A 14,061-nucleotide genomic window follows, 5' to 3' on the forward strand; every position below is an offset into this window, starting at 1 on the left:
ACATTTTTATGATTGTATTTATCTAATTTCAATTCTTTTGAACATAATTAAATGGTAATTAATATATATTTTTTATTTCAAAGTCGGAGGTTCAAATCTCATACCTCATACATTTATTATACTAAGAAAAGCCCTATGTCAAACACATGTTCGGTAAGTATTTGATTTTTTTAAAATTTTTTGTTTCTTAAAATTAAACTTGTAAATATTCATTTTATCCTTAAATTTCTCAGTTTTGTTAACTACTATTTAACATTGTTTTATAAAACTACGTCAAGTTTTTTTTTTTTTTTTAAAAAAAAAAAAAAAGTAAAAACTTGTAATTGTTTTAAATTTTGGTTAAAAATCCAACTTTCTTAACTGAGGAAAATGTAAACTATTATTAAAAAAAAGAAAAAAGAAAAGAGAGAAAATGTGCTTAATTTCTCCTAAATCCATCCCTGTGAAATTGCAAAATCTATCATTCTAAGTGTTATATAATCTCTCACTAAATAGAGACTAAATAAATTTACATATATGACTAAATAAACACAACTTCATATATGTAGATAAAAAAAAAAAGGAGCGATTTAATTGACCTAATAATTAGGATAAGTGAATAATAATAATAGTAATAATGATAATAATTTGGTTTAATGTTAGAGTTTAAGAGACAAATCAAGAAAATTGGACTGATCCTGATCCTGTTTGGTCTGAGAATGAACAATATTAACATTATTATTACTCTCATTACCGGCGTTTGAGCTTCCAATCGCCGCCCACCCTGCCACCTCATCAAATCTTCCAAAATTCCGGCCACCCACCTCCGCAGTCAACCGCCCCACCGCCGGTTGTTGACCCATAAACAACGGCCTAGGCCACAATTGAGAACTAGCAGGCCCTGCCCCACCAAAAAACAACCCTACAGCTGGCTTCTGAATTTGCTGAGAGTGCGCGTGAATTCCCAACGACGACCTTCGATCAAACGCGCCGCCGTGGAGTGGAATCGACGCCGCTGCCGCCGCCGCCCAGTCGAATTTTTGAACTCGTTTGGCTAAAGTCCTCTCTCTTTTATGGGCATTTTGATGGCCTCCTAAAGCTTGGGAGCTGAAGAATTTTCTTTGGCAATAATTACATGAGAAAATTCTGGGTTTTGTTGTTGAATCTGGAGAATTTGATGAGAGTTGAAGTTCCAAAAGGCTGCTCCGGTCATCGGAAAATTCGCCGGTAATTTCTTTCTCATCGTCTTCCTCGCCGTCGCCGGAAAATGGGTTCCGGTCGGTTTGGGATTCCATTGAGGGAGAGAAATACTTAGAAGAAAAGAGCTGAGATTTTTTTTTTCCTTTTTTTTTTTGGTTGGGAAAATGGAATTTGATTCGTTTTGAATATAAATGGATAATGGTTTGGATCTTGGAAGGACATTGAAAAACTGTACATAAAAAGGCTAAAACTGTACTGTACATACCCAAAAAAAAAAAAAAAAATCATTTGTTGTTTTTCTTCTTAATTTGATATAAAAGCATAATCATCACGTTTTTTCGTTTGTTGGGATTTTATATGACGTAGGTTGTTTTTAAATTTTGATTTTTTAAAAAATACATTTTAAGGTTAGACAAGTTACATAAACTTGGGGGATTAAGAGAAAGGTAATCAAGTTACCTAATAGAGGAAATTTTTAAATTTGTTTTAACTATAACTCTTCAAATTAAGTAGGTAATTAAGTAACTATTACTCAGTTAAAAACTCGTTAACCTAAACAAAGAGCTTCCTTCAAATCAAGAGCTTACCCATGTTTTGTAACCATTTCAGTTTTAGTTTTTTCATTTTTTAAAATTAAGTCTAATTTGTTGTAATTTTTACGTTTTTATTACAATGATTGAATTTTTAATCAAATTTCAAAAGCAAAAAAAATTTTTTAGAAGCTACTTTTTTTAGTTTTCAAAATGGGACAGTTGCAAATATAGATATGAGACCTAAAATATTAGCAGATATAACATAATGTAAAAAACATTGTAAATATGGCCAAATTTAAATAGAGTGATAAACCATGTAATTGGTAAGAGTCTATCAATATCATTGATAGACTTATCTATATTTGAAATTTTTTTAAATGTTGTTATACACTTGGTTATTATTTCTAAAAATGCTACCAATTGTAATTACCTATTCAAAATTTGACTTGGTTTTTTAAACTATTAGTAAAAAATAGATAACAAAATAAGAAAGTGAAGATAAAAGTAGTGCCTATAGACTTAATTAAAAAAAAAATGGTTACCAAACTGAATCTTAGTTATCATTTGTTTTTGTAAAACATACTCATGTTATTTCGAAAGTTACAATAATGACTCTCCATTTTTCATGAATAACGTTTCAAAATTATCTTTAGGACTTGCTTATAAATGATTTTAAAACTGTTAAAATCGCCTTTTGATATTTTTAAAATCACTCCAAATCGTAATTTTAATTGTTCAAAATGTATTTAAAAGAGTAAAATTGAATATTAAATTAAAAATTGAATGATTATGAATATGGTTCAAAGTAATTTCGAACAAGACGAAAACGATTTTAACCATTTCAAAATGGCTTTCAAACATACACTTAAATAGTATTTTCAAAAGAAAAAACCCGAACATGATCAAATGATACGGTGATGACTTATAACGAAAATTTAAACCACCCGTACAATGTTTCAAGACTCAAGTTTAGCGAATTTTATTCTAATAATAGTTTCGAAATATTTAAAAAACGTCAAGAATAGTACTACGACTTTTGAAAGAATAGAGATATTTTATCGAGAGAGCATTGAGTGTAGAGTGTCAGAAACCGACCTAATTCTTCAGGTGGGTTATTGATAATTGATTATGGAGGGGACAATATGGGACGCTAGTCAAACAACTATGCCCAATGGTACTTACAATTCTCTATGGCTTTATATATATATATATATATAAATCATTATTAAGGCCACCCTCTCCTTAACTGTCTCTCTCTCTCTTCTTCTTTGTGGGTACCCCTCAAAGTTTGGACTTTTTTTTTTTTTTTTTTTTTCTTTTTGACATTCTTGTCAATGTCTATTATTTTGTTACATGCCCTAGAAACATCCAACCTTTTTCACTTGTGTATTGTCACCTTCCTACCTTTCCATTCTTTCTCCATTTTTTAAATTTCAAATTTCAAATAAATAAATAAATATAACGAATCCATTTCGATACTGAATTATCGAGTCGATTTAAATATAACTTACGATTGTAGTATTTATTGATTTTTCGACCAAGTATTGTTGGCATGCCATCGACATAGATGAAGAAGGATATTCTCACATGTTAAATATGTTGAGCACTTATCAATATTTGATACTACAATGACATTTTTTTTTTTGTTAAGAAAAGGTTTAAAATTCAAGTTCTTGCCTCTCACATGTGTTGGATTGTTTTTTTAAAAAAAAAAATAATGAATTTGGATTATATTATGAAAAAAAAGTCTTAGTTAGAAGTTTGAATCTTCTCTCATCCATTTTTTTTTAAACTTCTTTCCTCCGTTAATATATATATATTTTTTAGTTTAAATCTTATTTTAGTCTCTGAAATTTGAATCTTGTTCTATTTTGGTTCCTAAATTTTCAATAATGTATATTTTAGTCCATAAACTTTTTAAAAATATTTATTTTGGTCCTACTATTAAGATTATGTTTAAATTTTAAAAAAGAAATATGTTAAAGGATGAAATTACATGGGTTAAGCAAGATGAAGGTGAAGTAAAATATCAACAATCAACGTGCCAAAATTATGGAAGGCCAACAAAATGATTTTTAAGATCACCTATAAAAAATCTCTTTATGACCTAATTTAAAATTGAAACCCTAGATTTTTTAGCATGACTAACTTATTTGATAGGCTAGTCATCTAAAAATATAAGTCATTTCACTATTATGTTTAAGAGCAAACAGAATCTTAATAGTAGAGACATAGGATTTATGAAGCACAGACACTTCTAATTGTGCGGAGAATCGATATCAAATACGTACCAGATACAGATACGTCTAGATACTGGATAGATACGTGTCTGATAAGTGATTTGAAGTATCTGATTTTTGTTTTTTTTTTTTTTGTTTAATTTTCAAATACGTGTATCTACTTCCAAATAAGGGGATATGCTGGATTTTTTGTTTTTTCCTTTTCCAAATTTAAGCCAAACCACTTAAAAAACCCAACGCACAACCCATTTTATTTAAGTGCGTGTTTTTGAATGATTTTAAAACCATCAAAATCACTTTTTTATTTTTAAAATCACTTGAAAACACACCTTTAATTACTCAAAATTAATTTAGTTTTCAAGTTTACACTTTTAAATGCAATTTTCATATCATCAAAACTAGTTTTGAAGGATTAAGCATGTTTCACGATGATTTTGAAAATGATAAAAATGATTTTAGTCATTTTAAAATCACTCCCAAACATAAAGTCTACTTAAATCAAGCAATCAAAAACAAAATAAGTTAAAAATGATAAAAACATAAAATTTTAAAAGAAAAAATCTGAAACGTAATTAAATCTCCATTCTTCTATTCTCTCTCACTATTTAAATCATGATTCACACCTCCCTTCATCCTTAACTTCATTCTTCAATCTTCATCATCTACTTCTTTTCTACTCTAGTCGCTCAACCACCACTCAACATTATTGGATTTTTTTTTCAAGTTTTTACTCTCTTCTTGAATCTATTTTAATCTAACTTAAAATAAATACTATAACAATTAATTGAGCATTGTCATATATATATATATATAATAACATATCTTCAATATATCCATATCATAGTTTTTTTAGAAATTAGTGTATCATTATATTGTATCGTATCCTGTATCCGTATCCGTGCTTCTTAAGTAGAAATCAAAGTAAACACCTTTTTAAAAGTTTAGGGACTAAAATGGACATTTCTTTTAAAGTTTATATACTAAAATAGAACAATATTCAAAATTCATAGACTAAAATAGGATTTAAACCTATTTTTTATAATTTAATCAAGGGTCTATTTGAAACTACCTTTCAAGTGAGTTCTTAAAAAAATTTCATAAGTGCGGAAAAAAAAAAAAAAAAAAAAAAAAAAAAAAAAAAACTAGAAGGTCATTCCAAAACTATCTAAATAATATGAAATGGTGAAAGTATCTTTAATAAGTTATATCAAACCAACATAATATTAAAAATATCTTTAATTAGATATTTCAAACTCACATAAAATTATAAATGAGGGGTTTTCTTTTTATTTTAAAAGTTGAAAGCTTATTGTCAACTTATCGAAAGCAAAAAAAAAAAGTTTATCGACGACTCGAATATAGTTCAAATAAGTAACATGACATATATATTTTTGATAAGTTGAGGTTTGAATTTCTCTAGATTTAAATAATGTGTTGGGTTGATCTAAAATGAAGTTGAAAATAAATAAATCTCAGTACTTTTTATATCAATCTCAAATTCGGAATAAAAATATCATTTTAGTTTGGTCTATCAATAATAATATGAGTATGATTCAACTAACATAAAAATACGTAAGGATTATGAATTAAGTGGTTTGAATTCAAAAGGGAAAAAAAAATTGACCTATGGAATAGTCAATGAGATAATAATTAATAAAGATTAAAAGAAAATGTGGGATATTTCTGTCTATCATTTATGAGGGTATTTAAAATTTTAAAAGTCAGTTTAGTTGATTTTTATGAATTCTATATTGGAGAAAATCTAGATATATAATAATAATAATGATAATGATAATAATAATGATAATAATAATAATAGAAAGAAATAGAGGAGAGGAAAAAGTTGAAACTTTTGAAATTGAACTCTCATGGTGTTATCCAAAGGGACACATCATGTGATTGCATGAATCATTTACTTTATTTATTATATTGAAACTAAATCTCTTTATGAGATTTCTCTGTCTTTCAAACATTTGAGTATCCAAATTCTATAAAAAGAAACTCCATTATTTTTATTTTATCTTATTTTATTTAATATTGGACTTCTTCACTATGAATATTCAAATTTCTTTCATTTTTCTGAACAAGGCTTATAGTTTTAGAATTGATAGACAGATGGGTTACACAAATATTTGTGTCCTTTTTCCAAAAATAAAATAAAATTATGTATTAAAATAATTGAATCTCTTACTTTATTAAAAATATTAATTCATACTATTTTAATCTTTACTTGATCTTATACTAATCTAATCAATGAAGAGTAAACTATCCATTCATGCAAGTTACAAAATCTTATGATTTATCGTTTAAATAATATTTAGGTGCATCTCAGACTGCATCTATCTTTATGTAGTCACTCAGTTATCTGATCAATGTTTGTCACGTGACAAATTTTTTTATCATTATTAAGAAAAATAATATTTTTGAACTATTTTTTATTATGTAATTGATAGGAGTGCACGAAAATGAGTACAATCGGGAATAATATCAAGTAGTAATCTTTTTATTTAAAAATTTTATTAATTAGTAATTTTTATTTATAATGAAATGAAAGGAAATAATTGTGTTAATTTTTTGAAAAAAAAAAGTTGAAAATAGGAAACATGAAGGAGCTTGTGTTCTTAAAATAAAACTTAATTAAAGAAATACAATTGTGTCGTGTAATATTATTTATTTTTAAAAACTTCCTATGCACTAAGATATGAATTTGGTTTCACGACGACCCAGGGGTAGTATTGTCAATTGAGGGCCCATAATCCTTTGGTCGGCCCATCGGCCTACAAGCCGTCACGATCATTTGCCAATAATTAACTTTGGGCTTGGGCTTGGGCTTAACATTGGGCCTATGAAATTCTATTTTTATCTCGCCCCAAAATTACATTTCATTTGAATCCTTCAACTTTCTAGTTTCAAATATATTACTTCATCCCTAACTAAATTGTATATTGTAAAAATATTTGTCTTTTCTACTACTTATTTAACAAGAAATTGATTCCTATAAAAATTCAATGTCTAACCTATTATGTGGCTTTAAATACCTTTGCGACATCAATTTATTATTCCAATAAAAAAACATATGTGCCTTCATTTTTTTTTTCTTTAATATTAATCTAGAAAACACAAATACTTCTAATTGTATAAGGAATCGATATCAAATATGTATCTCATGCAAATACGTCCAGATACATATCTAAAATATATGATATTTTTTTAAAGTATCAGATACGCATATCCCTTTCCAGATATGTGAAGGAGATATGTTGGGGTCTTTTTTTTTTTTTTGTCACCTATTTTATTTAAAAATCTACTTAACTCTAGCCATCCAAAACAAAATAAATTAAAAATAATATAAAAAAAGCAATAGAATAGAAAAAAGTAAATAGATCTTCATTCGTCACTACTTTCTCACTTCCTAAAATTATGATTCACACCTCCTCTCCTTCATCCTCAACTTCATTCTTTAATCTCCATTTTCTACTTCTTTCTCGTTGTCTGCTCTAGCCGTTCAACCACCATTCGACGCTATATTTTTTCTTCTTGTTTAGTTTTCACTATTTTCTTAAATCTACTTTAGTTTAACTTAAAATAAGTATTATAAAAATTAATTGCGCATATATAGAAATTAGCATATTGTCGTATCATATCATATTTGTATCTGTATTTGTGCTTCTTAGATATTAATTTAAAAAACTATTAACATAAAAAGAACAAAAAAAATGTTCATTTATAAAGTTAAAAAATTAAATTAGAACAATGTTACAAAATAATGAATTAAAATGGATAAATATATGAGACAACACATACATAATTTAACTGATTAAAATGCATTGAAACTCAGATCATCACCATACAGGTTGTTACACTCAAAAAAATAACAAACATGAAATTTAAGGAATAAAATAAGATTTAAATCTATAATAATGAGATGAGAGGACATATACATTGATTCTCATCTCAATTATTATTGAACAGAAAATGACTCAATAAAAAATTAAATTCAAACAAACTTTTTTTTTTTTTTTTGGTTGAATTCAATGAATATTGAATTAATCCATGTCAATTTCTTAAACATAACTTCAATGAAACAAATTTGTTAATCATCAATGACAATGATATACATATAATTTAATTAGATCAACTAATTTTAATAATATTATTGGTCAGAGACAGACAACTAGCCTAATTTAACACATGTCTAAGAACTAATTTGTTTATATATTAAAAAATAAACAGAAAAAAAAAAAAAAAACTATTGAGATTCAAAGTGATCTCTACGTGTGTGTCATAGATGCATGTATTTTTAAAAAAGTAGCCCAAATAATGTAAGTGGGAAGGCACCAAATCCGAGTTTTTATTTTATTTTATTTATTTATTTATATATATATATATATATAAATAAATAAATAAAAATTTATATATAAAAAAATTAAAAATCACTTTTAGTTCTTAAACTTTCGTAGAAGTAATAATTTGGTCCTCAAACTTTGTTTTATAATAATTTAGTCATATACTTTAAATATTGTGACAATTTAATCATTGAACTTTATTATGTAACAATTTAGTATCTCTATTTTAAATTTGTAACAATCTAATCCTTGATGTAGAAATTAATGATAAAATTTAATGAAATTTCATGCATAAATAAACTGTTAAATTGATTAGAGACTTAATATTTTTGTAAAATATAAAGTCTACATCAAAAAATTGACATCAAATTTTGATTAAATTTTTTATTTGAGGGATTAAATTGTTATAATTTTAAAAGTACAAAGATTAAATTGTTACACACTGAAGTTCAGGGACCAAATCTTTAAAAAATTAAAAATACGAAGATTAAATCGTTATAAATGAAAGTTAAGGAATTAAATTGTTAAGTGATTTTTAAAAGACAATATGGGTTTGGCTTAGAAGAAAAGAAGATGGGAGGAAAGTACTTACAATTTTTTTTTTTTTTTTTTTTTTAAATTATAGGTTTTAATTAATACTATATCTCCTTATAGGAGACAATATTAGCTAGTCCCACACACCCTTTAATATTCTCTATATTCCCTCTCCCTCTCTCTCTCCATGAAATTAAAATTATTTCAAACTTCATTGTTTCTAAAAATATTACCCCAAATTGCACCATAAATTATCCTTTAATTTTTTTTTAATTTTTAAATTCTCATTCTTAAACATTCTCAATCAGGCCATTTGTTAACATTTTTTTTTTTACAAAAAAAAAGCTATTGCCTAATTATATTAACATTTTATTAGCATCTTTCAATCCATATATTTATCTTTTTTTTTTGTACTGTATTAACTTTTTATTGACATATTGATATTGACATTAATATTTCTATATTTACATGAATTTGATATCGACATGAGGAGTAAAATCAATATTTTTATTATATTATAAAAGAACTCATAAAACTTAAGAAAACAAGTAATTAAAAGTCACTAATGTAAATATAATATAAATAACAAACATGTTATTTATCAATTTAAATATTTTTTTTGAATTTGTTTTGTTTATATAATTCTTTAAAAATATCCACCGACCATATAGATCTTATCAATATTTCCATCGACATTTTTTTTAATTGGTATTTCGACATTTCCGTCTTCTCTCAATTACTATTTACCCCTTGGGATTAGGTTAAAATTGTGATCCACTTATCGAAAAAGCCAAATTTATATATATATATATATATATATATATAACCATTTCTCTTCAAATCCACAAATTATTTTAATTTGCTTCCTTGTAATTGATACTATTGTTTTATATGCATACTTCAGCTGGTCAAAGGAGCTTTTTGGATAATATATACTTTGTATAGAAAATTTGGTATTTTATCATATTCTGATTGTGTTCTAGACCGAGTATAAAATTCTTCACTAAATGCACTCATCATTTTAAAAATATATTTTATTAGGTGTATAACTCATATATTACTTCTTATTTAGTGCTATGCATATGATTTTTTTTTTCTTTTTTTGGAGGTTGGATTTGCATATGGTTGGTTGTTTTTTTTTCTCATTCAAAAATCATTATTAGCTTAAAAATAATAGATAATTATGACATATGACAATCCCAACATGCTGAATCGTCAATTTTTTTATTTTTTATTTTAAGAGAAAGTAATCATTATAAATATTAGAATAAATTACAAAAATTACGAAATATAGTGATAGTTACAATTATACCTTCAAACTTTCAATTGTAAAAATTAAGCCATCAAATTTATACAAATGTTAAAATTGGACCATCGAATTTACATAACTAAAAAAATTGTAAAGCGATTTCATAAGTTTGAAAGTTAAATTTTTATCATTTGGAGTTCAATTTTTACAACTATTGTAAATTCGAGTCTAATTTTAACACTTGTATAAGTTGGCTCAATTTTTACCACTAAAAATTTGAAAGTATAATTACAACTACCACCATAATTCATGATGATTTGTGTAATTTCTCGTATTTTTTCAATTATATATGTTTGTTCATTTCCTCTATACTCCTATTTCAATGCAATAGAAGGGGTCTAAAATTGAATCCAAAGCATAGTTTTTTTTTTGTTTTTTTTTTTTAAACTCTTCTAAAAAAAAAGGGGCAAATTGTATATGGAAAGGATTAGAGATCGAAAATTTAGAATTTTGTACCACCATAAACAATTTTATAATTAACAAGACAAACAAACAAAATTCAAATTATTTATAACTTGTATCTTAACAAAACAAAATTTAAAATATAAATTAGTAAGAAAATACAAAAAAAAAAAAAAAAAGGTGATATGATAAGAATCTATGATATACAATATAAAGATCCTCTTCACACCCACTAGTATATATGAAACACAAAGCACCAAAGAAAAAAAAAAAGCATAGAGTATATATATGTAACATCACCATATCTATGAATATCTAATTAATTTACAAAATCTTTTAGCCACTATCCCCCATTAAACCAAACTCACCCACCTTATAAGCCCATCCTTTTTGTCCTCTTCTTAAATTCCAAAAGCTCTTGAGGGGTAATAAATAATTATCCCAATTTAGAGAGAGAAAGAGAGTAATAAAAAGGCTTTTTTTAGAAAGAGAAAAAAAAAAAGTTTAAAAGGCCTTTTTGATAACCATTTAAGTCCCGTTTGATAACGATTTAATTTTTTTATTTTTGTTTTTTAAAATTAAGTCTATTCCATCTATATTTTTTATAATGATTTGCATAAGTCGAAGTCTAAAAACAAAAACAATTTTTTGAAAGCTGTTTTTTTTAGTTTTCAAAATTTATCCTTTTTTTAAAATAATTGATGAAAATAGATATTAAAAAAAGAAAAATTGAAGATGAAACTAGTATCCATATACTTTATTTTTTAAAATAAAATTATTATCAAAGTATAAATTAAATTAAACAGAGAGATAGTGAGAGGGAAAAAAAGATTCCAATCACATCAAGTAATGATTTTTAGTTTTAGTTTTTCTTCCAAAAAGGGGTATTTAAAATCAGCATGCTTTGGTGTGTTTAGTGTTTAGGTTTTTTTCCACCACAAACAAAAATGCCCATTTTACCCCTTTTTTCATCATTTGTTTTGCCTTTGGATTAGAACCCATTTCTCAATTCCCTTTCTTTATCATTATTTTTTTTTTTGTCACCATGCAAAATGCATATGCATCTTTCCTTTCATCTCAAACTTTTTTTTTTATTTTTTTATTTTTTTTAATTATAGTCTCTTCCAATTATATCTCCTTATGAACTTGGTCTTCTTACACTTTGATTATTGTTTTTTTTTCAACATAAATTATTATACTCATTGTGCTCATTTTTTAAAGTTAAATCACAAAAAGTACTATAAATCTAATCATTATTCTTTTAAAAATTACAATATTATCATTTTTTATAAATATTTTTAATTTATCATCATAATATAAATTTTTTAGAATTTTGGACAAGAAATTAACGTGATAACGATACGAAATGATGTAGCGATGACTAGAACGTTTGTTTGAATCAAGTTTGAAAGTACGACACTAAGATACGTCAACTTTTTGTTCAATATTCTTATGAGTTTCTTACTCTAATAGTAATTTTAAAATGTTTACAAAATGTTAAGGATAAAATTGTAACTTTTGAATAGAAATTGTAAAATTGCAACTTTTGAATAAAAAATATTCTTTTATATATATAGATGACAATATTCATAATTATTTTTATAATTTAGTATTTTTTCTATATATTAAGTGACTTGACAATTAATTGACAAATTAGATATAGATGTATAATTGATGTGCTAATAATAAAATAAAAAATTTATTGAAAACAAAATTGTATCTCGTGTTCTTTTTTTATTTTTATGTTTTTAATTATACTATCAAATTGTTACATCGAATTTCAATTTAGAAAGTTTTTCAAATTTGGGTTGGTAATATGTTTATAAACAATGAAAATAGTGGTAATTACCAACTAAATATTTACCCTTTTATAAACTTGTTTTAATTTCTAATTTTGGTATAATTATTATTTTATCACATTTATAATCTAAACTAAAATGGAAGGACTATATGAATATGAAATAGTATATATTTACAACAGTTTTTATATTTTCTAGTATGGTTCTTTATTTTAAAATTTATTTACATGCCTAAAAATTTCTTCCTTTTTGTTTCTCAAAAGCCCTAATTTTACTATATTGAGGAAATCAACCATATGATTTTTTTTTAAAGGAAACAATGTAATCCTATGTTCTCATATTCAAATATACTAATTTTAAATCACCACAAAATTCAAAACTTTATGTTAAAAGGTTTGTATATATCTAATAATCTTTGTATTATTAACGGGCACTATTATAATTCTTTGGACAAATTACAAAAATCACCCATAAAATATGGTGGTAGTTGCAATTATACCCTCAAAGTTTTGTAGATAAAAATTGAACTCTCAAACTTATATAAATGTTACAATTTATACAATTACGTAATTTCGAAGATCCAATTTGACCAAATTTTAACATTTATATAAGTACGATTTAAGGATAACTACAACTACCACTATACTTTAAAGGTAGTTTTTACAATTGCCCTTATTCTTTTAATAAATTGCATTATAAAGTATACAAACTTTAACATAACATCATTTCCTTTTCACCCGATTCAATTGATGTTCAACTCATCAAAAAGCAACTCAGTGAAACAAACAACCCATCACTTTGTTTCCAAAACTAATAGTAATTAGAAATGCAAAATATCCTAACTTCGTATTTCTTAAAGAATGAATTGGTCAGTTTTTTAGCTTAAAGTAAAAAAAAGGTGAATTTGATTAAAAATCGCAAATTAATCAAATTCGATATGAAATCAAATTTAACACATATTAAATTTAAAAATAGTTAGGGTTTGATTTTTATGTTTTTTTTTTTAAGTTAACAAGGAATGAGACATGATTTCTTGGTCTTAGAGAGTCAAAATGCACACTTAAGTTGGGTTTTCCAATACACATTTACCCCTTGAAAATTACTCAAACTTTGATCTCAAAAGCATCCCTTTCTCACTTTATAAAAGATAAAGCTGCTAAAAGCTTAATTTTTTTTCTTAATTAATTCTGAATTTTGTTTTCTTTTGAACTGCATCAAGATCAATGGCAATGAGGATTGACGCGTGTCTTGCAAAGGCTTTCTGTGCTCCCGACCGCACATGATCCTAGCCTCTAGGAATCTTATTCGTTATTCCTTATTTGGGAATCTGCAAATAAAACGGTTTTTCTTCCCACGGTTTTAAAAGGAATTGAAGTCTGTTCTGTATTTGACGTAGTTTTTAAAATAATTAATTTTTTTATTTTTAAAAATTAAATGGGAAAATAAGTAAAATAGAATTTGATAAATTTTATTTTTAAATTAAAAATTAGCTACAGTATTAGATAAATTAATTATATGAATGACTTATTACTTTAATTATTTTCATATTAATAATAATTTATATTTTTAAAAATTTTATATGATTTGAGTTTCAACCAATTATGTCTCTAAACATTTGATAAAAGTTTTATAAAATAATTATTTTAAAAAATGAATCAATTAAAATTTAAAAATACATAGATACAAAAAAATATTAATATGAAATAATATTATTATAGT

The 14,061-nt window shown here is 25.2% G+C and overlaps 1 protein-coding gene across 1 annotated transcript; it reads right to left on the reverse strand.

The window, feature by feature from the left end:
• Positions 1-546: 546 nt before the first annotated feature.
• LOC120086743 (zinc finger protein 1-like) lies at positions 547-1,392 on the reverse strand. Its single transcript, XM_039043530.1, has one exon. It carries the CDS (start codon positions 1,272-1,274, stop codon positions 639-641), a length of 636 nt encoding a protein of 211 aa, XP_038899458.1. The 5' UTR covers positions 1,275-1,392; the 3' UTR covers positions 547-638.
• Between the last annotated feature and the right edge of the window lie 12,669 nt (positions 1,393-14,061).

Source organism: Benincasa hispida, chromosome 9 (assembly GCF_009727055.1).
Source record: "Benincasa hispida cultivar B227 chromosome 9, ASM972705v1, whole genome shotgun sequence".
In the NCBI taxonomy this organism is placed as follows: domain Eukaryota; kingdom Viridiplantae; phylum Streptophyta; class Magnoliopsida; order Cucurbitales; family Cucurbitaceae; genus Benincasa; species Benincasa hispida.